The sequence below is a fragment of the Ischnura elegans genome, chromosome 13 (assembly GCF_921293095.1).
Source record: "Ischnura elegans chromosome 13, ioIscEleg1.1, whole genome shotgun sequence".
NCBI lineage: Eukaryota > Metazoa > Arthropoda > Insecta > Odonata > Coenagrionidae > Ischnura > Ischnura elegans.
Genome location: NC_060258.1, coordinates 7,466,663 through 7,492,566, shown reverse-complemented (window position 1 = coordinate 7,492,566; position 25,904 = coordinate 7,466,663). Strand labels below are relative to the sequence as shown.

The 25,904-nt window shown below is 37.3% G+C and overlaps 1 protein-coding gene across 1 annotated transcript in view; it reads right to left on the bottom strand.

Moving 5' to 3' along the window:
* Positions 1-4,368: 4,368 nt before the first annotated feature.
* LOC124170432 (protein glass-like) overlaps positions 4,369-25,904 on the bottom strand; it is a 35,373-nt gene continuing 13,837 nt past the window's right edge. Inside the window, exons 5-9 of the mRNA XM_046549152.1 lie at positions 22,943-23,062; positions 22,071-22,193; positions 21,058-21,189; positions 7,376-7,448; positions 4,369-5,297 (exon numbers count right to left, since the gene is read on the bottom strand). Of these exons, the coding sequence (XP_046405108.1) occupies positions 4,369-5,297; positions 7,376-7,448; positions 21,058-21,189; positions 22,071-22,193; positions 22,943-23,062 (1,377 nt within the window). The remainder of the gene's footprint in view (positions 5,298-7,375; positions 7,449-21,057; positions 21,190-22,070; positions 22,194-22,942; positions 23,063-25,904) is intronic.

The window sequence follows — 25,904 nt, the reverse complement described above, 5'->3', positions numbered from 1 at the left end:
TCGATTTAACTTCTATGAAAAAAAGCCCTCGTAATGTAGTAAAATATGATTCTCTCAGTTCTTTGTCTTGAGCCAAAATTACAGCGACTATTTTTAATAACCTCTTACCAACCTTTGAATACAAAGGTATTATAAACGAATTTCGCTATAAATACTGACTACTGCATATCCTAAAAATTCGTAAATTTAATGTACGATAATGTATGATAAGGAATTTTTTACGTAGACACATGTTGTGAGAGGCATTCCATACTATTGCAGGAAATACAACTGCTCTACCCAGGTAGTTACTCTCATATCTTGGATCTCTGGTCAGGTTGCACCTCACAGTTAGTTCGGGACACATTAGCGCATTAATGTTTTCTTGGAAAAACTTATTATCCTCCAACTGGAAGACCCAAGAGTATATTGGTGTAAGTATTCTCCTACTGAAATATGTACGTGGAAGGTGATAACCTCACTCTTCTCGGAATAGCTCATTTTCTTTTCAAAATTTTCTTGGCGTGTATTCAAATTAAGCCGTTAACTATCTGTACACATTCCGCTACCTATACCAGGGATGGTTTCTGTGTAACCCTGCTGTGCGATGCAGCCCATACCATGAATGAAAGAGAACTGCACCACCCAGGTAATTACTCTCATATCTTGCTTCTCTGGTCAGGATCCAGGTGGTCTGCTTTGTGCCCCTCACGGGCTTATTTCGGGACACATTAGTGCATTAATGTTTTCTAGGAAAAACTTATCATCCTCCAACTGGAAGACCCAAGAGTATATTGGTGTAAGTATTCTCCTGCGGAAATATGTACGTGGAAGATGATAACCTCACTCTTCTCGGAGAAGCTCATTTTCTTTTCAAAATTTTCTTGGCGTGTATTCAAATGTAACCGGAAATGTTCTGTATGCATTCCCCTTCCTCCTCCTGCAAGGATTTTTTTCAAATGATGCAAATTTGCTTTAAAATAATATTTAGCCATTTCAAACAACAAATTGGCATGATTCAAGTATGAGAATTTTTCGGGAAAATATTCTTCTAAAAAAATTCTAAATGTATTATTCTCATGTTTTCAGAGAACTAGAGAGCAGACACAAATGAGGAGTGTGGATTTTGGCATCATGGATCTAAATTATGTTAATATCATAAATCGTAAATACCTAGAAGTAGGCTAGGAACATTGAAAGATTTCATTCCCTTTAAAGTATTTGTTGGTCTATGATATATTGCCGTTTTGCTGAAAACCCTAAAAATAACCGTAGAACTTCGTTTAAAAGCTTTACAAGCATTGCAAAATGAAAGGAATACATTGATGAACTGACATTTAATGCAACAGTAACAATTAAAAAAATTAAAATTGCACTGGTAACAATTAACTGACCGCAAAAGTACGCCGGGATGGGCTGCTCTCGGGGAAAAGGGTCGATGATTATCCCCACTAGGAAAGGTTATTAAGGGGAGGAAGCGAATACCTGGTCTGTCCCGAGCCGAAAAAAAACTCCGTACGGGGCAAAAAAAATCTCAAACCCTTCGTAGAGCCAAAAGCAACTTCCCGCGAAGGAGCTCGGCGCGAAAAGGTTAAACAGCCGATCTCCCTGATCCGACTCTCTGTTGTCCGAAAAATGAAACATCCTCAGGATCGAGAGATATCTATCTCTAGTCATCAGCTGGCCAAAAATGGGAGTCTTCATCAAAATATCCTTGGTCCAATATTCATGGAGAGAAAGTTTATTCACACGTGGCATCAATAGAGTTATGGCGAGAAAGCTGTAAATTTCTTCAGTGGTAGTGTATCTCCATGTTTTTATTCGTGACATTGTAACTTCCGAAGAAGTCTCCAACGTGTACTAAAAAAACGATTGGTTTCCTCTGAAATAAAGGTTACCAAATCAGTGGAGAAGTAAAGTTCAAAGAATGACCTAATAGGAGAACTTGCAGACAATACCGTGTTACAGCCAGAGGATGAGGAATCAAAATTGTGGATTTTTGGAGTGAAATCCCCGGAAAGCCAATCCATGCCTTTGGAGGTAGTCTTTCTTTTCGTGGCCAGATCTTCCACCTCATTTGATGTGTCATTCGAAGAAGAAACGGAGATGTTCAGTTGATGTGTCGATTCAGCACTCTCTTCTTCACAAACCGAGACATCCTATTCGGAATCGGCATCGAAATCTACATCTTTGCAGTCACTCTTGGTAAAAAAAATCTAGTATTGAGTCATCTGGTAAAGACCTTTTCTTAGCCATGGTGAGACGAAATGAAATACGTACACAAATTGTTGCAAAGAGAGAATCCACCTCGCACACAGAAATAGTTATTGTAAATACGGACAGCAGGACGTCACTGCTTGCTTCAGAGCCAAGTATGAAGTGAGAAACAACTCAAAAATGAGGAATTAAAATAGGCACTCACAGACATATGGATGCACCCAAGGTTTTCCAATATAACCAACCAGAAATAACCAACGAGAAATAAGGCTTGTATGAGAAAATCGCTGTGAGAATATAACCTCTCCATGAAGACTCATTTGAGAGATTCATAAATTGGAAGATTATAGTTCTTCAGATTTGGTTTACCGAGAAACCACGGTGAATATTATGAATTGTGAAAAAGCTATTACAGCAGCACAACACTATGAAGGTATACAGGTGGAGTGCCTTTTAATGGGTGTATTCGAAGTCCTTTATCTGGAACGCCACGGGGGAACTAGCCATCTAGCTCTAATATGTCATTCTAAAACACCACCAGCCAGACTCCACAGGGATAACCAATGAAAGAGTCTACGTAATGGCTTTTTTACGATGCATATTCTAAGAAATATGGAATTAACATCCCTTATTTCTTCATCTTGTCATTAGAAAAATCGTCACCACGATCTTGCTTTTGGTAAAAAGGTAGGTTAAGAAGCAATAGGTTTTCCCAACTCCAAATCCGAAGAAACGGGAAAGCGATATGTTAGAATACTGGAACTCGAAATGAAATGACATATGAGAAACACGGAATAATGCTACAACGAACGAATTGAACCACGAAGTTTTCCAACGGCTACGCCAATCACATCTTCGACTGTTGTTCTATAACTCCGTTGATATTAACGTTAGAATTTCGTATGAAAATTCCATTTGGTCAGCAAAAAGAGAGCCATTCATTTTTAGCAATGAATTTCAAAATTAATCTACAAATATTTTTTTTGGAAAATACACTCCAAAAAGGAGTACTTGACCACGTGGAGAGGATAGGAAAGGGTCGACCTAAGCGGCCGAAGAAGGGACTGGGCTCGCGCTAAGTGGGGCGACCGCGTCCGTGGGTCTATTGTGTCCGCCACGGTCACTTTTTCTCGACCTGTGCCACACATGTGCGGCAGTCGTTGGTTACGGTAGGAAAATTCTCGCCGCACAGGTGTGGAATTCGTTTTTCAGGCAAGAAAATCCTCGCCGCAAATGCGGGATTCGGCGCGAAAGGGTTAAGGCTTTTCCCTGCCATGTGTTTCCTTGTGTTGGCTAAGGTGAGAACTCTGGTTGGATGACTTGCAGCAAATGCCGCATGAAAATGGTCTCTCTCAAGTATGTGTACGACAATGTATGTCGAGTTCACTCTTTTTAAGGAAAGGCTTTTTGCAAACATCACATGAAAACGGCTTTTCTCTCGTGTGTGTACGCATGTGTCTTGTGACGTCAGAACTCTGATAGAATGACTTGCGGCAAATGCTGCATGAATAGGGCCTCTCTCCCGTGTGTGCACGAGTGTGCGTGACGAGGTTGTCCTTTCTAGAGGAAGCCTTGTTGCAATCATCGCATGAGAAGGGTTTCTCCCCCGAGTGCGTGAGCATGTGTGCGTATAGGTTGCACGTTTGAGTGAATGACTTTCTGCAGACATTACACGAATAAGGCTTTTCCCCGCTGTGTATGCGCATGTGGTTATTGAGGCCGGTCCGCTGACTGAATGACTTGCTACACGCATTGCACGAATAAGGCCTTTCCCCGCTGTGCGTGCGCATGTGTTTGGTGAGGACAGATCTCTCACAGAAAGACTTGCAGCAAATGCTACATGCATAAGGTTTCTCCCCCGAGTGCGTCCGACAGTGTACGACGAGACGATTCTTACTAGAGAGGGACTTATTGCAAACATCACATGAGTAGGGTTTCCATCCCGTGTGCGTGCGACAGTGCACTACGAAGTAGCTCTTTGTCGAGAAAGACTTATTGCAGACATCACATGAGTAGGGTTTCCCCCTCGTGTGCGTGCGACAGTGTATGGCGAGTTGTTTCTTCGTAGAGAAAGACTTACTGCAAACATCACAGGGATAAGGTTTCTCTCCTGCGTGTGTGCGACCGTGCATGATGAGGTCTCTTTTTTTAGGGAAAGCCTTACTGCAAACATCACATGAGTAGGGTTTTCCTCCCGTGTGTCCGAGCATGTTTGACGAGGCCACTGCTCTGAGAGAAACGATTGCAGCATATGCTGCACGCATACGGCTTTTCCATGGTGTGCGTACGCATGTGTCTTGTGACGTCACAACTCTGATAGAAGGACTTGCAGCAAATGCTGCATGAAAAAGGTCTCTCTCCTGTGTGTGTTCGACAGTGTATGACAAGGTTTTTCTTTGAAGAGATAGGCTTACTGCAAACATCACATACATAAGGCTTGTCCCCTACGTGTGAGCGCATATGCTCATTTAGATGATCTTTTCTAAAGAAGCACTTTTCACATATTCTGCATGAATAATCTGACAATTCAGCATCACCATCTAAATTTCTGGCACCAAGATTAGTCTGCAGGTGTTTGCTGACCTCATCTTTGGAGTTGAATCCATCTCTGGTGCTGAGGTAATGATATGAACTTTCGTTTGATCTGCAACTATTCCCTGGATTCTTGATTAAGTAATTACTACTCTCTTCATTTTCTCCCATGACTGCCTCATTGCCACTGTCTGCTTTTTCTCTGGTTTCGATACAACTAAGGGTATTTGTGGCATCCAGTGCATCACAACCAACCACAACAAAACTCTTTCTGGTTCCAACTCCACTGATTTTAGATGCTTGCATGTCTTTCGAATAAGATTGTCCATCACTTGGAAATAAGCACGATGTTCCCTCACCATGAATAAGAGTACTACACTTTCCCAAGTCTTTATCAATCACATTCCTTCCTTCCTCTGCATGAGATGCTTCAGACTTGGATTGAACGCATGTCACTGTGGTTGAGGGAGGAATACGGCCATATTTTTCATCAGTCCTTACATCTCCTAAAGCCAGCAGGTATGAAGGTGATGATGCTTTCATCTGCGATCTCTCAGGAGCTGGAAGCCCTGAGGAAGAATCTCACATTAACATTGTCACAGTTTGATATGAAACCTAAAACTTGCTGACATGACACATGGATGACGTTTGAATGCTAGATTTTATTTTAGTGATAAAAAGGTAGCAATTTAGATCGATCATCACCTAAGTTGCTATAAAGACAAAATATAAGGGGAAGTAAAAAGTGTAGATAATTTTTGTTCAGTAAAATCCTTTTCTAATTTTACCAAAGAAAGCGTACCTCAATACTTATCTCATGCCTGGCAAATGATTGCTCTTTTAAAATGGAATAAGAGGCCTTTAAGAATTTGCTCAATTGTAAGGTGGAAAAGCGAGGAAATGATTGTCTTATTTTTATACCCTAAATGTTCAAATAAAATGTAAAAGCCAATGTATTATCATTAGTTGAATATTCTGGATAAAACATATACCGGATAAGTTAATCACCAAAAATAAATGTGATTCAATTTTGTGGCATTTCAGATGGGTACATATAAAAATATTAAGAATTTTCATTTTCCTACATTGTAGGATCACAGTCAACCCATATAAAACTTCATTACATAATTATCTAAAATATTTTGTGGCTCTTCAATTTCGATATGAGTGTGATTTTTAAACAGGCACATCAAATGCCACAGATATATTAGCTAAATGTAATTAATAAGTTTACAGTCAATAACACTCATTCCTTGGAAATGGCCATAATTTATGAAAAAAATTATCAGAATTCTCTTCACATGTTCTGCAAAAAAGGGGAAACATCCCTAAAGGAACACCAAATCCTGTCCAAAATCATGGCCATGTCTGATTCATCAGTAAAAGTTATCAGACAGTCTACTTCATATCCTAATTTCATCACAATCACAGCACTGTCGATGATTCCTTTTTTAATATCCACAACAATCAAGAATATTTTGCTATATATGGCAACCAACATAATGTGCATTTACATGCTAGCAGAGCCAATATCAATCCCAAGGACACAAGGATGTTAAAGAGGCATTATCGCTTAAACTATTGCTGCTAGCACAAAAAAATCTACGATTTTTACTCACAAATACCACCATACAAAACAATATGTAAGTTAACACAAAGCCACTTATGGTTTTAATGGTAATGGAGGATGCCAGTTGGCCATTTATGACGATATTGTACTGAAACAAAAATCTTCCCCAAACACTTCACGTAAAGAGGGACACGGAGTGTGAAGGATAAGCTTATCCACAAAATATCTGTTTTCTCCAAGAATTAGGACTAATCCGTGGTAACGGGGGAAGTCACAAGAATATAAAAATGAAAAAATAACCCATAACAGCCATTAGATATACAGTGGAACCTGGATAATTTGAATTACTTGAATTCGAAATATACTTTAATTCTAATATTTTTCTTGGTCACTAGCAATATGAATTCAAACAGTGCTACAAAATGGTGAATATTTCGAATTTTATTTAGGATAATTTGAATTTGAATTTGGGTGTGTCAAATAAAGGTAATAATTATAATCTCTGACACAAAATAATTAAGCATCTATCATTAAGTGAGTGTGGCAATGATGACATCAACCTCGTCGACATAAACCCGTGCCCATAAAACTTAGACTGCTTAGAATAAAACTGATACAATGCTTTACTTCATAGTTTGTTGAAATAAATATTTCTGTTTCAAGATTACTTTTACATTATTCATAGGCATTAGTCAAGGCATTTATACATTTATAATAGTGTCAATTTAATAGAGGGTTTTGATTGGAAAGAAGAATTTTATTTTTTGGGCTTTTTTATGAAGCATATCTTGTAATCGAATTTTTGGATAATACAAAGTTTTTGACTGGTCCCTTGATGTTCAATTTATCCAAGTTTCAGGGTTGGGTTTAGAAACAATACCATTTTAAATCCAAAGATGATTTCTGTATGTGGGGTGTGGCAAAGTTAATAAAACTATTAGCTTGAAACATTAGCTGAAAAGTAAACTTTGTGTGGATTCGAAACTTCTCATCATAGCCAGATCTATGTGGAGGCATGTGCAGTTACAACAAACCCTCAATTGTTAGAATTATTAGCTAATCCTATAGAGAACTCACCTGCTGCTCCCACTGTAGACTCAACGTCCATTGCCAAATTTTCAATGAACTCTCCATTCTCATTTAAGGTAGGCTGAAAGTAAGCAATGGAATTCCCAATATTAAGCAATGCACAGAGAATATTAAATAAAATAAATAATGAAGGCAACAAAAGTATCACATAGTAAAATAAAAGCTGGTAGCATATTTCCACAACATTTTAATGTATTTGACGTATTTCGGCTCACTGAGCCATCCTCTGGAGTAACAGGCCGAAACCAGAGAGGAGAAGAGAGGGCCAGCCCTTATGGGGAAAAGGATATACATGTCCTGTTGTGAATTGCTGTCGAGAGAGGGCAGTGACGTACTCTCGCAGGAGTAAGCTGACCTTGGGTCCTCTCCCTTCCCTCTTTCCCCTCAAAAACTGTTTGACAGTCGACACCTCGGTCCGACGGGAGACGAAATCAGATCGGGCTGTGTGTGGGAGAGAGCTGTTGGGACAAAAGAAGCGTGGATAGGAGGGATTTTCTTATCGCCTGGCGAGCTGCGTCATCTACGAATCCTTCCCTCTTCTCTCTGCTTGGCTCTTCCCGTTTCTACTGAAAACAATTTTACAACATGCAGCTGTGAATAACTGTTGAAACAGTCTCATGCAGTTAAAAGAATGCGGTCCGAAGGCAAGAGAGAAAAAATTTTCAGGGCACCGGGACCCCCGATTTGATGGTTATAAGTGAAAAATGAAGCATCCTTCATTATTGAAAACTCATAATTATGTAATCTAACCTTAAATAAATCATCGCTTCCGCAAAAATATTATCCATCAGTCCGAAAGAACAGATTCTTAAATTCGGAATGCTTCTCCATTCCGGGTCATATTCCTTTAGGGAATTTTGTTCTATATTGATAAACTAGACGAATAAGCTATCAGTGAGGGCTTCAGGGAGCTTCAGGGAAGTATCCACTCGACCTCCAGGGATTTTGATGAAATTTTGAGAGGAGATATGCACGAATATCGAATGGACGTTCAGAGGATTTCATTACAAGACAAGGTCTCAGGCGTTATTTTATTGAATTGCTTCATGTTAAATGAAATAAAACATAGTTATTTTAATTCATTTAACAGAGGATTTTATATTCAGCAATGAGAGACTCATTGAGTTTTTTGACCAAATTCTGCAGCCTTTCGCAATACGGTACTGGCACAAAGGCAAATTTGAAAGATAATAACGTTTATTGTATTTTGTCGGAAGAGATAAGCCACTTTGTGAAACTTATTGGGCTCCATTAAATGAGGCAATTAAATATTATCCACTGATAAGTTGACGCAAAATTGGAGACAAATTTATGAAAGTAGGAATCTTTCGTTCGGAGTTTCTTATTTCAGGAATAAAGAGCATATAAAACGTAAAAGTTGGCGCACAACAACATGCAAAAAGAATCACACAAAATAGTTCACTATCTCAATCCATTTGATTAACTCAAACATTCTCCTGCGAACAGATTTTTTTCATATACGCTGAAAATAGGGTATTTTCGTGCAAATTCTAAAGTAAACGATCACACACACTCCTACAAAATGTTTTTCCTCTGTTGGAAGTTTTTTTTAACGTCTGAAAACATTTTACTAGTTTTCAATCGTAGGGATATAAGTCCCTAACAATGGAGGAAATTGAGGGCTTTACTACGGGAAAATTATTTATAGATTACATGTCAGTGAAAGTATCTCCAGAGGGGCTCGTCAACCGGTCGTTTGCAGCTAGAACTTTGAACTTAATGTTGCACACTAGGAACGAATACTGTAATAACATTGAAAATCAATATTGTATTGAATAATTTGTTATCTAAGACAAACAATTAGTTTTGGCTCGTTACATTCTTTTCAAAAAGTCAATAAATATCTAAAGTACATATCATCAAATATTTTGTAGCCTTCAATGAATGGATAACTCGAAATACTTACGCGATGGCGGTTTAAGGTTTTGGACGTTGGATTAATTCCACAAAGTTTTATTTGTGATCAGGGAAGCTCAATTAGAAAAGCTCTAAAAGACATGGTCATCTCGTTTGAAAAACCTTACTTCGAGGTAAAAAATAGAAAAATTTATTGCATATTTGATATGCCTCATCTTGTGAAATCTTTAAGAAATAACTTACTTACTAGTGACTTTGTAGCGGATACAAAAAATTATTTCATTCGAAAATATCCGCAGTGTCCATAAGAGCGACACTTCGAGCTCAACCAAAAGAGCAATGTGGAAATGAACGCCGGCTCATTTGTGGCCAAATGCCTTTCAGAAGATGGCAGTGAAGCTGGCTACTAGAATATTTAATTTGTCCGTCGCCGCCACAATCCGTGCGAGTTGCTCCACAGGAGGGCTGATACTATCATCAGCTACCTCTACTGCGGACTTCATTGAGATGATAAACAACATTTTTGATTTGCTCAACTGTAAATTAAATGTCCACCTTTGTGATGGCAATTTTAAAACCAAGGAGCTGCTGCATGAAGGGCATCGGGTAATGAGTGGGATAACAATAGTAGACGGAAGTCGACCTCCGTGTTTCGACGGCTTTCTTTTGTCGAATTAGTCAATTATGGCACTTTTAGAATCTAGAGAAGAGGGAGTTGCGACAACAAAACTAAACCAAGACGCCCTGGAAAACGTTTTCTCCGTGATAAGCCAGAAGGGGGGATTTAATCGCAATCCCATAGTAAAGGGATTCAGAACGAGCTACAGGCAAGTTTCAGTGCTGAAAGAAGTTTGCTGAAACCTCCTAGATCTTCAGACTACAACGTGGATGATAGCTACATGCTGAACATACAGAATGAGGAATGGATTAGATCCATGGAGCCATACTCTTCAACTTTGCCTACCGATATGGAAGAAGGTGAAGAAGACACTTCAACAAACTCTTCCGAGGTGCATGTTGACGTCAACTCTGATATCGGAACGGATGTGATCACTAGAGCGCGGAAAAAATATCTTCAATTTTTCAAAAAAAAGTCGCCTAAAAAGTCGTCAATATTTTTGAATAAAGTCTCTTGAAAAGTCTGAGTTGTTTTCATGAGAAAGTGGCTGACTTTAACTGAATTAATGGAGAAAAGAGGGTATAGATGCGGATTCATGGGTTTACGTGTTATATTATGAACTTTTAAAACAGGAGATCACCATAATTTACCAAATATTTTGTTAAGTTCTGAATAATTTTGCTTTTGTGATCAGCAATTGTTTAAGAATATAGTTTATCCCTGTAATTATTTAGCTGATCAATAGCTATCTTCATTTTGAAATAGGGATATTAAAGTCAAGTTAAAAGCAATTGGTAACAGATTTTATTCATTAATTTCATGATATAAAATAAAGGAAAAAACTTATTTTCATTCACTTTGTGTTGTATTACCAAAAAAATATTTAATGAAGCAGTGATAGATAAGGTATTTTTCTATGTTTTCCATGGTAAATGTTGTGCGACGTTCGGTGAAAATGAGTTTAAACGTCGTAAACGATCGCTCAACTTCACATGTTGTAATAGGAGCATATCGCAGCGTAGCCACTTCACTTAAGGTGAGTTTTTGTAAAACATTAGATGTATGCCCCTTGAGATCTCCGTTGAGAATCTGAGCTATACCAGTAATTGACTTGAAGCCTTCGTTTTTATCCAAAACATTGCACAATTTGCCATAAACACTTACGGCTTGTTCGCCCTTTACACATTCAAGTTTCTTCTTCTCATACATTATTGTTGACACCGAATCACTGAGGCTCAGGATGGAAGATTCAAGATATTTGATTTTTCCTACCAACAACCCAAAGGATGCTGAAATACATATCATATTCAATGGGTGTGTTCTATCTTCAAAGAGTTCTAGAGCATTTTCTATACATTCTGCATCGTCTTCAGGGTCTATATTCTGTATAAACTGAAGTAAAAAATTAACAGTTTCCTCTTCTTATTTAGAACGTGTAGTTGTAGTTATTTTTAACTGAGCAAAATTGCAGGAATTCTATTTCGTATCATGAAATTGATTCATCGGTCACAATCATAACTACAAGTAATTGCTTACATTCTTAATTTTCTCGAAGTGCTGTGCATTGAACATGCAAGCTTCCAGCCATGTTCCAAATATCGTGATAACTGGATTCGGAGGCAATGGCGGATCACAGCAAAATGTTTTGTATATTTCCATATAGTGCTTTCAAAAATATCTACGAAAATATTAAATATTTTCTGCAGTAATATATTGGAAATTTTATTTTTATTTTTTTAACAGCTAGTGCCTACCTTCTTAATGGTAGAGACCCACTTATTTGCAGTGGGAAATATTTTACGAATTTGTAGCAGGGTACTCTGTGAAGATCATGCACTTTGCAAGTGATGTGAATCACTTTAGGGTAGAAAAACACCAAAACATTGGCGGCTTTAACCATGTACGCTGCTCCATCGGTTAGGAGAGGTAGTAAATTCACTCTAGCATTAGTATCTCCAAACAAGGAAGCTTACTTGCAGGTACTTGCATAGTGATGCATACGCGGTCTGCTTGGGTTCTGAAGACGTCTGTCCTTTCACCTTGTACATTTTCTTGGGCTGAGCTGCACAAACGAGCAGACGATGGTCTTGTAACGCTTGGGGACCTCAGCAAATGACTGAAACTTTACGCGGCTTACTCGAATATATAGAATTGTTATTCAAGTATACCGGGACAAGCCATGGTGATAACTTTTTTTGGCTAAATGGTTTTTCCTCTGTGGATTTTCGCACAATTTGTGCGTATAGAATTGTGTTCATACAATGTGTATGCATTCACCAGTCCTTGTTGTGCCTTCATTTTTCCTCTTCGACCGAGTGCCATTAGCGCATTGTTTGCCTCTCTACAATGTAGGCTCATTTCGTAACCATTTACACTCAACGTGAGACATTAACTTCGTCGGAAATTCTTGATAACCTTTCATATATTTGTATTTCCACTAACTTTATTCATTTTTTCACTAATCTCCAGCAAAAAAGTAGAGTGTAGATAGCATACATGCGTAGATAGCATGCATAGATAGATAGGTAGCATACAGTGTAGCGCTGTCCCCTTGTCAGCAGACCACCCGGGTTCAAATAAGTTGGTTCATAATGTCCCTTTGTGAAGTCTCTGGACACCCATAGCAAAAAAAGGGTGAGGTGGCCCAGGGAAAGAAACAGTATGAGAATTTAACATGCAATTGGATAAGTACATGGTTAGCTCTAACCTCACATAACCAAGCAGCCTTCGAGTTGAAGCACTGCATGGGTTTACTTCATGAACGGTGGAGTAATCGAAAGAATTCTTTGCAGTTTCCGGAGCTATTAATAAAATTCCGCGTCAGCAATTGTTAGTAGCTTACATTTTACCGTAAATATCTGCTTCGTGTAGTATGCACCGCATAATTAACAAGATTTGTCCGACACAAAGTTGAACAAGTGTGGTAACAACAGCCAAATATTAACTTTGGCAAGTATTTTCAATAAAAAGTCCCAGAAAAGACTCTTTCAATCGAAAAAGTCACGCCACATCAAAAAAGTCCCAAAAAGTCTCTAAGAAAATCATTAAAAACTGTTTTATTTAATGAGATTGGCAAAGATTTGTATTTAAAACCACAAAATTCCCACTTTTACAAAAAGTTGAAAGACTTTTTTTCCGCGCTCTAGTGATCACTCTCCAGTATTGCTCCGACGTATACTTCTCAGGGTACTTGGTAAGAAGACTGATAGAAAGATTTTCCTGTCAAGAAAATATTTGTAGGCAAGGAGGACATGAGCGATAAGTCTCACCTCCTAATTTTATATAAGAACTTTCCTGGCCTGAAGAATACATCTTCTGGTCTTCATTACCCATCCAGTGACTTTTTTGTTTTTACTAAAGCTGCCTTAAAAGTTTTCAAAAAAATTCACATAAACAAAATGTAAGAAAAACTTTAATTTCTAAGTTGAAAAGAAATCTGAAAAAGAAACTAGAGGGCCACATCGACACCAAATTGTAAATGGATATCAGTCAATAAACACAATAGCAGAGATAAGATAAGAATTTTGTCTCATGAATAAAAAAGTGGTAAATATGTGTTTGTAGTAAAAAACTGAAGTTAGTACACTCTTCTTTACACAAATCATGCTATTTTATTCTTTCAATAAAAAAACTCATTTTTTTATAAAATTACTCTTTACTAAAACTATTCTCTGAAAATCTCTTGAACGATTATAAAAACAATATCGGAGGTCATCAGATTTATTTATACCAAAACGTATAGTAATTTTCAATGATTCCAAGCTTGATGGCAATTAATTAAATTAAATAAATACTATATTAATTTCTTAATTAGTAAAACATGGCTCCAAAATACTTGGAATCAATCATAAGCTGAAACAGTAAAGTGAAAGGTTCACTTTATAGGATATTTGTCTTCGAATGAGGTAAATATTCTTTGGCGCCGAAAAAATTCAAGAAGTAAGAATTGAGTTCGACTTATTATGTGATAGACGGATAGATTCAGCGTGTGACTTGTGTAACTGTATTGTAATACGCAAAAAACTACAGTGGCAGAGAAAATGCTTCAAATGGTAACTCAGGTAAATAGTGGCAATAGCTCTCTGAAATATTATATACTATCAAAATATCTATGGACTGTCTTGAAATATTTAATGCCCACATTGCACGAAGGAATTCTTTAAAATGTTTTAAACGACCTATGTACAATCGACAAAATTCAATGCGGTCAAGTAATTTTAATTTTGTTTTGAAAAAATGCAGAAACCAATCGAAAATGATGGTATGTATACGTGAGCGTGTATATGGAGTTTCTATCGATAAAAATAGAAACTTTGTCTTAAAGATGGTTTTCTCATTTATGAAATATTAATTTTCGGATTTTTGTCGCAGTGAATGTCGGAAATATTTATAAAGTATCCCACACTGGTGCTATTAAAAAAATAGAATTTAATTACTGCAATATGGATACCACAAGATCTCCATACAAAGACAGAATTTCAAGATTCTTGACACGGTAAATGCAGAAGTAAAATGATAGTAAATGGAGCCAAGAACCTTGAACACTGAAAATTGTGTTATAAATTATGATACAGCAACCGATGTTTTTAGAGTATATACAAGGGCCGACAAGTACTAATAGAGCATTCAAGTCTTCCTACAACCAAAATTGGTAAATTTTCTTAAAAATGAAAAATAAACCTTAGCTATTATCGCGAGAAACTCACTACTCATCCTCCGAAAACATTATCTTCGGTCAGAATAACTCCACAAATGAGTTAAAATAAACTTTATGTTGGGTAGCAAGGCCCCAGAATTCGAAGCCACCTCATTATTAAGACCCAATGCGAAATTCGTCATTCCAAGCAGTCAAAATTTGCTTTATTTCCTGATTAAGTAAGTATTGAAGTTACAGCCAATCAGTATTCTCCTTTAGGGATATGTATTGAATGAGTACATATTTCCTAGCAAGCATTGACAAAAATATCCTTTCCCGTCCGAGAATTTTCTCTCCGCGCGCATGGAGGTTGCGAGAAGCTCAGCTCAGTTGCGCCGTAATCTTTTGTCGCAATATCAAAACCTTGTAACTCCCTTCCAAATTCAGATAGGTAAATGATTTTTTCACTAAAAATAGCTGTATAGTTTTCTTCAAATTTGATTTACAGCATAAAGGGACCTATGACGTAAGAAACGTAAGTTAGTAGATGACTACTTTTTACCTTACAAAAATCCAAATTTTCTTGCCCTGTTGGGTGTAACATCGGTATAACAATTTTTTTCCGAAACACTTTGAAAAAAGTGAAAACCTTCAAAGAGAAGATAGTATGAAGAAATTTATGCAGAAGACTCAATTCAATACAGTCAATGGTTAGGCAACAAATGTGAGAAGAAGACAAAGTAAAAAAATACACTTTTCTAACGGAAATTTAAGGAAATGTTTTTTATAGCTTTTGTTATAACTTTTATTGAAAATACATTGGTACCAATGAATGCAGCGTCTCATTCTACATTAGAATGCATATTTTAACTAATGAAGAGCGCAATATTAATTTTCATGCTGTAATTGACGACTTGGAACCGCGCTCCCAGCCTTATGGAGAATAACATGAGAAACGAATCTCCATAAGAACCCATACTGTCAACTGAATATGGAGCGCTTTATACGACGAGAGTCAAATAGCCCGCGCGATTGGAGCTGTGAGCCTTAGAGCCATCTGAGCCACAGCTCCAGAACTACGTCAAAAACGCATACGCTCTGATAACATGGGCTTGGTCCTCCTCTCCTCGCCGAAACGCATCATATGCATTAAAATACTGTGGAAAAGTGCTACCTACCAGCTTTTACATAAATATGTCCTACTTCCACCATATAACGCTGTAATCTGTTGAACTTATTCAAAATACTACATCCTCGTAAAGCGGTTTAATTTCCTCACCAGGAAATATGACAGCAAATTATGGAAAAATATTATCTTCTATGAAAGTAGCACCTCAAAGTCAGCGAATTAAAGCTTTCCACAGATTTTCATATTTTTATTTAATAACATTTACTAAATGCCTTATTTTTTGTGGTACATTTGGAGAAAAAGTTGCGTGCCCAGGTGGGTATTACAGATATGATTTTTTTAAATCAGTTAATATCTTACGTTCGCAATTCTGTATTAAAATTTCGAAATTTTCAACAAAAAACGATAAAAATGTAAATACTTTAAATTTGGTTTCAGCAAGCAGTAATTTTTTCCAATGGTGTATAACATTAGTCTTTCCTTGATATTTTAGACCAACCACGACAGCTACATTCCTTCTAGTTAGCGAGAAAATGACCTTTTCTCGTGTCCTCGACAGCAGTTTTGTGGGCAGGCAACCCGCAACACACAGTCTCATTTTTACGCTATGCTTGCGATAAATGACGCGAAATAGAGATTTTTTTCCAGTCAAAAACGTGTAAACCATGTCTAAAGTTGCCAAGGGTAGTCACTAGGATGAGTGTATGCTCTTTTATGCCATCGCCGAGTAAATACACTCAGGCCCAGCCTGTCACTCCAATTAGCGAGACATTAGGGCAACTCCTAGGCAATTACGCCCCACCCTGCCACTCCTTTACCATCATTCTCACCACAGGAATCCATTGGGAAGTGGTCATATTACCATTGGTTTTTGCAATGATATAATTTTTTGCCTACTACGATTTGTTAATCATTTAAATTAATTCTTTGTTCTGTTTTTTGTGCAAGCAACTTTTAAATGAAATTCTAGCATTGAAATGACAGAATTCTGGTTTAAAAGTCTTAGTACCTTGAGTTCACTAACTTTGTTGTTATTAACACAAGAAATTTATTTAAAATTTGACAATGCTAAAAAATATCAGTAATTCATTTGTAAGAGTAAATTATAGAAAAAAAATGCACAATGTTTTAATACCAAGGGAATTCCACCCCAAAAGAGAACGCAGCACAGAGAGATTTCAAATGTTCTTAATCTACTTGTAGCATGGAAAACATTCTCCTATTGTAGGCACCGGTAGCAAAGGGAAAATGTTTTTGGCAAAGCACTGTATCACATGACTGTAGATGCCTTCTCGTTGGTATGATGCCATCCTTGCGTCTAGCCTTCATTTTGCTATTGTATTGCATGCTTTTTTGAAAGATTGGACAGTTAAAAAACAACAATGAGAGACCCAGAAGGGGACAAAATAGCTGAAGAGAGAATTGAGAAAGCATGAACAAATAATTTAAGTCCACTACCACGCAGTGGCTAACTTTCTAAAAATAGACAGATATTGCTTCATCAATACTGACATGAGTAGAGTACAAGCATGTAGGCAAGTAAAAAATTACACAGTAATTAAAAATCGCATTACAAAAATTAATAAATATTTACAAATAACCTGTGAGGCTACTTCATTAACAAAAACTTTTCCCAGCACAGAAATTTGGGTTATCTTAAACGAATGCACTACACATAAAATTAAGATGAATCCAAAAAACTATAGTGTATCCCAAGAGACTTAAGTGACTGTAACGCAGAGCACAAGAAACCTATTGGATAATGATTTATATCTGTTAGTCAAAATGATTTAAATATTTTCAGATATGACATATGTTTCTTTGCTTTGACTTTGGCGATAAGAGCCATCAAGTCACTCTGATTTTGCAATATGAAAACTCCTCATAAAAACTTACTAAAACTATGGTAACCTTTTTCAGCAGAACATCTCAATTTACATCTCATTTTTTGAATTTAGCTTCAAAGGAGATTAGGTTACAACCACCGAGTAGCATAAATTATCATAATATGTACCCAGCATGGGTATCACCAAATAAATACAGAAAGAAAGCTGTTTCCTGGGGCCTACAGTCATTTAAATACCAATTCATCTCACATAACGGTGCCTTCCACATAATCTGCTCAATAGAAGCTATTCAGATAGCATGATTAAGCCACGGTGTTTGATTAATGTGCAACATAAATGAACGTTTCTGATTAATTTTCACATAACTCATGTTCAATGAGTATGTATTTTGTTATAATTTAAAAATTCTGGGTGAGGAAATAAAACTGAAATGCCATAAAAAAGCATAGGCAAGCACCATCATTATATTCACAACTAACGATTCTATGATCACAATAATTTCTATAGAGCGTTCCACATTTAGTTGACAGTACTGACCTTATGGATAACAGTGTTGCCAAGCTTCCGCTCCGCCGGCAGGCATCCTAACAGCGTATGCAACCATACATAATATGGCGCCGAAATGGTTTAGTTCAAAAAGGAGTTAGGGATCGCACGAAAGACGGCGTAAATGAAGGAATTTTTTAGCGTAAATTACAATACCTTTTCTGAAATATAAAAGGAAAAGTCTTTTGTTATTTTAAGTATGTACTTATTCAATGCACATGCTGAATAATGAATAATCTGTAATGTAAAAAATAACAATAAATTGAAGGATAATACAAATTATCGCCACTCCTGAATGATACAAAATTTCTATTCCTCCGATATTATGCAGTATTTTTTGGCTCTGGCTAGTATTACATGAAAGGCGATGTTGTATAAGATATCATCAATCTTTAATTTTTCAAAAATTTCCCGTACTTGATTTATTGTAAATTAAGATCTCTTTTAAAGCAGACATCTTCAAAGCTAATTTCCACAATTTACTCTTTCCTCCAGCTTGTAGTAGGCTAGGATTCCAATTTACTTGGGTGATAAGAGGCATTATCTACCACTATAATTGATCCTTCGGGTAAGTTTGCAAGAAGTGAGTGCTCAAACCATCTCTCGTTACTCTCGCCATCCACTCCTTCATGCTCATCCATTGAGTTATTTTTGTACAGAAACACATGCAATGCTCCTTTTATGAACCCATTTTCCGTCCATGCATGTATAATTGCAAATCGTCCCTCCTCGGGAAGTGGGGGCAGAGCCCAGTATTTAGTCCAGCAAGGAAAACTTGACGCGGATTTTCTAATTGTTTGTTTCGCAAACTAATGTTTACTATTTGTCCAACATTAATCCAACTTTCGCCTGTGAATACATTCGTCCTGTGTTTGCGACGATATTTTTTAGCCGTCTTAAATAATTAATTGTGCCACCAACGAATAATATCATCCCTTTCGATAAGGATGATTCTTTTCCCTCTGCGTTCGTACACGAAGGCTATGTCCAAAAGAAGACGGTATAGTGTTATCCTTTTGTAATCTGGGAGAATACTATCCATATATACCGAGTTTAAGATGGATTTTGAAGTCGGAGGATATTTTCACGAAGGATTCATGTACCTTCCTTCTAATTCCCGATCTCACAAAATCGTCGAAAATTACTGCTTTCGAATTGTTGTAAGGCTGTCTAATTTCTTTAGTTTTTGAATGAGTTACCAATGGACCACGGGAGCTTTCCTTTCTCACTCTGTAAATAGTGGACTCCTAGCACCCAGTAGCCATCGAAGCTTCTCGGCAGGTCTCACTAATGCTGAGAGATTTCCTTAAGTACGAGAAGAATTTGATCACCAACTGTCTTTCGCGGCTTATGAGCTTCTCACCTTTTCTCCTCTTCTTTGTACCGGACATATTGATTGGGCGTGTTACAGCAGAGATAAGGGTAAAACACACTTCACAATTCTCAAATTCAGCAGACCACACAACACTTGTTCACTCCAAAAAAATGCAATGACAAACTGAACGCCTTCGTAAATTCTTCCCACTGCCCCTTCGGCTAGGGTCGATTCTGGTGCAGGTTTTATGGCACCCTATGAAAGGAACTCAGAAAAAAACCAAGCCCCCTTTTGTAAAAGGCGTGCACTGGATGGGGTAGTGCTTCGCACAGATTATGAGATATTCTCTTTCTTGGTTTCCGCGATGGGACCGAAACACCCAAGGCGAAAGCGTCTTATTTCCAAGCCGCTTGCTTACTTTCGTGTATCAATGTATTCAGATAAAAACACTGCTGTTACGACGAGTGAGTATTCTCTGTTTAGGATATCAAACAAATAGATAAATATATTTCATAGTATGCATTGACAAAAAACTCCTTTTCCGCCCGAGAATTTTCCCTCTGCGCGCAAGAAAAGGCAAGAAGCCCGGCCCAGCGGCGCCGTAATATTTTTTCTTAAGATTAAAACCTTGTAACTCGCTTCAGAATTGATGTAAGTTAATGATTTTTTCACCAAAAATAACTTTGTAGTTTTCTTCACATTTTATACGCAGCATATAGGGACCTACGACGTAAGAAACGTAAGTTAGTAAGCGACTACTTTTTACCTTGCAAAAATCAAAATTTTCTTGTCCTAAAGGGTGTTACGTCGGCATAACAACATTTTAACTCAATCATTGTACAATTGGTGAAGACCGTCAAAGAGAAAATAGTTTGAAGAATTTTGTGCAGAAGATTCAATTCAATACAGACAACGGTCAGGCAGAAATTGCGAGAAGAAGATAAAGTAAAAAAATACACGTTTCTGACGGAAATTTAAGGAAATGTTTTTTATATCTTTTGTTATAATTTTTATCGAAAAATTATTGGCACCAATGAATGCAGCATCTCTTTCTACATTAGATTGAAATTTTTAATCAGTTAATAACGCAACATTTATTTTCTCCCAGTTATTGACAACACCGCGCTCCTGGCCTTATGGAGATTAACATGGGAAACGATTCTCCATAAGAGCCCATACTGTCAACTAAATGTGGAACACTCTATACCAATGCAACTGATAGTTCAGAAGATTATCTTGATGAATGATATTGTTGCCAATGGCTCTCGGGAGCCGCTGCGGGTTGCACTTTGTCAAGCCAGCTTTTGAGTGCATTGCAGGTCATATCATCACATGACGAATGATATTGTGCAAAAATGCACAAAACAACATGTGTGTCATGCGATTAGCTTAAAATCAAAAGGTTAGATGCACCTGTGCCAATTTTTAGGAGCCGATGCTTCTCACCTATCATTTATTTTTGCAACAAAGAGCTGTGAATGGCAGAATTTGTGAATGGGACTGGAGCTCTCACTAAGCTGACATACACAGAGCTGTGAAGGCACCCTTACTCTCATTATCTCTTCAGGTTGTCAACAGGTATAGTTACACAGTCCAATTTTCTTTCATTTACTGAAATTAAAATTTGTTAATTCTAATAATCATCACTTCATATATTAATGAATAGATTTTTATGATTACCAGGAATATTTCAAGCATACCTTTGCAGCGTCACCTTCCTCAGGAGATGGTTCCTTCTTGGCCTCAATGAACTTCCAGTCAAGGTCTGTCAGGATGACTCCTCTGCCCCCATCATCCACTTCTTTACCTCCGGATGCAGTTAAGGAGTGGGGCTGCAAGAGAATACAAAAGCAGCATTATTAAGACAGAAACAGAAATATAAAAATTACAACCATTACCAGTTAGTCACAGGAACAAATTTCAATTTCGGAATTTTAGCATGCATCTACATACTAAACCACAAGCAGCCTTAAGGAAAGTGGTGCAAGGAATTTTATTTTTTGTAAATTTGGTTTGCACACCGACACAAAGGTATCTTTGTTATATGCCTAATGCATAATTTTTTTCAATGCCAAATCTCTGCCATGATCCCCACAGCAATAGACCTAGGTGTTGTTACCTCCAAATACTATATTTCTAATAATGATATATTCCATAAAGGGAGCCCTTTGCATGAGAAAAGAATGCCACAACGTAAACTGACAGATTTAAAAATTACATATAATGCCAATATCAGAGAAAAAATTTAGCGCATTTAAGGCTATCATTCAGTTCATTAACAGCAATTTCGGTAATTAAAAATAATGGAAGCAAGCAAGATAAAGTGATGATAAATATAAATGATGATGATAAATCACATGAACTGAGAAAGAAATGGGAAGGAGAGTGGAAGAAAAAAAACAGGCCTTCTAAAACCCATAAAAGCAAGATGGGACAACTAAATTGGCCACAACATGAGATGCCATGGCCTAATAAAGAAAAATACTCTAAGCAAAGGTGGATAGGGAGAAGGTCAATTGACAGTCCTAAATTTGATTCATTGGGCAGGCTATTAAAGATGTAAAAGAGAAGAAATATAATCACACAAAAAGGTAAGCAGTTAATTAGAGTGCATCACACAGTACTGTGTGAAACCAACCTCAGGAATGCTGACATACAATGGAGATAAAATTTACGTACAATTCAAGTTGAAAATGCAACAAAGAGTTCACACCTGATCAGCAGAGGCATGTGGCATCAGGTCAATACTGGCCCAATCAGTGCAATCATTTTCTTCTTCATCATCACCGCTCTTATCCACCTTTACTGAAGTGGACATGTATGTTCCCCTGCCACTCTAGTAGAAAGAGAATTGGCATTCAAGTGACACACATTTTCACCAATTTGCACAAGAAACAAAACTAATCACAACCAAAACATGAATTACCACATGTCTGTAGAAGTAAAATATTACCTGATTCAGGAAAACTATTCCTACTGCATCAGGGAAGGTCAAATAAATTTTTGACTGCCCTCATTTAACCGAATAAAACTGAGGACCTTCAATGGAGTTTTTTATGGGCTGAACAAGCACCTACTTATGAAAAACGGGACAGTAGTTTGGAGTTCACAATTGAGAGTTCCATTTCAAATCCATAAACTAATATGAAAATAAAAAATAGCCAAACAACTAAATTAAACGAATTGGGATGAGTTGTTACAGTGACTACTAAATTTGTGAAAGAGAAAAAAAAATAGTCTACATCGGGACTCGAACCCAGGACACAAGCTGCAAAAGACATTGGAGGCGGTGACCACTCGGCCACCAAGATAACTGAGAGGGAGTGATTGCTCAAGGTAAGTGATGGTGCACAAAATCTTTACATGCGAATATCTCTTGAACCCAGTCCTAAGTGGACGAAATCAAAGACTGTTTCTCGGCATTACCTAAATAGTTTCAGAACATAAATTTGGTATTCAGATCTAAAACATCACTCTCTCGATGTCTCCTTGTGAGTGGTGTTGGAAATATTTTTCACAATGGAATGAATTTGCCTCATAGTAAAAATGCATTTTGCAACGCCTTACAAGCCTTAGTGTGCTCACCAAGTCATCAGTCGCCAATGGGTCTGAGGCATCACTTGAATTTCCAGCAGGATCTGGTGTGGGCACCACGGGATAACTCTCTTCACCAAAGTGGTCTTTGTTCTCCACTTTCGCATGAAACTAGAAGAGAATGCTGAGTGTCACTCAGTAAAGGCAAAACAATGACTAGAACCTCTGAAAAAAATATTAATAAAACCTCCAGTGTCACCTCAGACATTTCAAGCTGGCCAACAGCATCTACTCATAAGTTTTATTGTGACTTCTAGCTTCAAGTTCAACTCTTACAGCATTTACTAACCCTTTCCATTATTTATTATTTCATGCTGATGATTATTTCTGTGTTTTTTCATCTTTCTCTCAAACTTACGGGACCATGAAAATACAAGACATTTCTGTATGAAATCATATTTTTGTTATTTGGATATACTTAGTAATTTCTAAAGAGAATGATGTATTTGGTAGTTTTTGTGCATTTTCCAAGCACATAAAAAAGTAATTTTTAAAATAAATTAGCTTTTTATGTGCTTTGATCCGAAAAGTATGGTTTATGTTTCTGATGGCATATCCTACAAAATACTTAATTTTTTATGATACTCCTTACCAAGGAATGTACATCCTAATACTCTATAATCATAATGTAATAATTTAATTATATAACTCTATACTAATTTCAAATGATTTCACAAGAATTACGATGATAAATCACATGAACTGAGAAAGTAAAAAATGTGGTACAAAATACTCAATTTTTTTAATGATACTGCTTACCAAGGAATATAGGCCCTAATACTCTATACTAATCTTGTAATAATACAACTCTATACTAACTTCTAACGAGTTCACAAGAATGATGCTGATAAATCACAAGAACTGAGAAGGTAATGAGAAACAGAGAAGGAGAGTGGGAAGAAAAAATGGGCCTTCTAAAACCCCTAAAAGGAAGATGGGACAACTAAATTGGCCACAACATGAGATGCAATAGCCTAACAAAGAAAAATATTCACAGGTGGACAGAGAGAAGGGCAATTGACAGTGCTAAATTTGATTCATTGGGCAGGCTATTAAAGATGTAAAAGGGAAGAAATACATTCACACAAAAAGGTTAGCAGTTAATGAGAGTGCATCAGATTACTGTGTGAAACAACCTTAGGATTGCTGACATACGATGTGGATAAAATTTGCATACAAATCAAGTTACACATGCAACAAATAGTTCATGCAGTGATCATCAGAGGCATGTCACATAAAGTCATTACTGGCCCAATCAGTGCAATCATAATCATCTTCGTCATCACTGTTCATATCCTTGTTTTACTGAAGTGGACATGCATGTTCCCATTCCACCCTAATAGAAAGAGAATTACCATTCCATTGATACACATATTCACTAATTCACACAAGAAACCTAACTGATCCAACCTAAATTAAAAATTACTTCATTAACTATTCTTACCTCTTAGGAGAAGGCTGAATAAATTTATTGGCCAACAATATACAGGCCAATAGTTATTCTACCTTCTCATTAAACCTTATGAAAACCTTAGAAGATTGGAACAAACACCTCAGTCATGTCCTTAGACATAATAGACTGACAACGGCAATAAATAAAGGACAAGAACTTAGGTGAAAATAGTGTTCAGAGCACAAATATGTTGGCTTTATCCATTCAAGTAAATTAGCAACTCTATTTCAAAGAAGGTTAAATGTTTGCCCTACTAAGTTAAAATACTTTCACAGAAATATAAATTAATTCCTTTGGCAACCAACCTTTATTGTAAATATCCAACATCCCATTAAAGGATGGTAAGGGAGGACAAACCCCTAGTCATCCTACTAATTTCCTGTTCACTGTATGGTAGTTCCCTTCATCAAAGAAAATAAAAGGGATTACCAATGCATGCAAATGGCACAGAGATCAGGGAAACATGCCTTAAAAAACAATCATTAAAATTGGCAATAGTCGGAAAGTTTTCTTCCTTTGATAGGGCATTATTAATCCTTATTTAAGCCAACCACTACCTCCTAGCAGCTATTAGCCTGCATTGTAGCAGTGCTCATAGCCTCGCGCCAAAGTGGTGGCCCCATACAGTGGTAGCCGGAACCAGAACATGGGCTTTTCCCCGCACTCATACTTAACACTTTGCTTGCCATGGACGTAATATTATGCCCTGCTAATCCTTCTGAGGATTGCCATGGACGTAATATTATGTCTTGGGGATCGGGTTGGTGTGGTGGTCAGAGTGTTGGCTTCCCACCCGGTGAGCCCAGGTTCAAATCCCGGCAGCGGCAGAGAATTTTCAGAGACTGCCCGATCCCTGCTAGTGTGTTGTGTGGAGGACATTTAAAGCGCAACACTCCATCCGTCGGATGGGATGCTAAGCCGAGGTCCCCTTGGCACCTTTTGTTAAGAGCAGGCTAATGCCGACGCCGGGTTTCTCTCCACCCTTCCTCACCTACCCTTCCCTCATGGCGCAAATGACCTAAGCTGTCGGTCGCCTCCTATAAATTCCATACCAATATTACGTCTTTCCATTTAATTGGCTTTGTATGCGTGAAGCCGTAATATTTCGCCCGTGGTACTTTTCCAGTTTACTGCTCAGAGGTTCTGTTTTTTCAAAAATCAACTGCTCGATGGAAAAAGAGTTTACTTTATATCTTGAGGACGAAAAGTCCTCTGTAGCTACCGGCATCCTCATGTTAGGCCACTTAAGAGTGAAAATTCTTTGGGCCAATGGACCACTCGTTGAGGGTGCATTGTCCCTTTTTGTCATCCAGGATTGCTTTGCTTTGACAGGCTTTGCTTGGAACAATGCTTTTTTGTGATTTCCATGCTTTAAATAGTTCAAATTGAGCGTATTAAAAAAAATATCATGCATGTTATGGCGGTATATCATATGTTGCAACTTTTTTATTTTTCAAAAACAGTAGGTTTTCATTGTTAAATTATGTATTTAAAAACTAG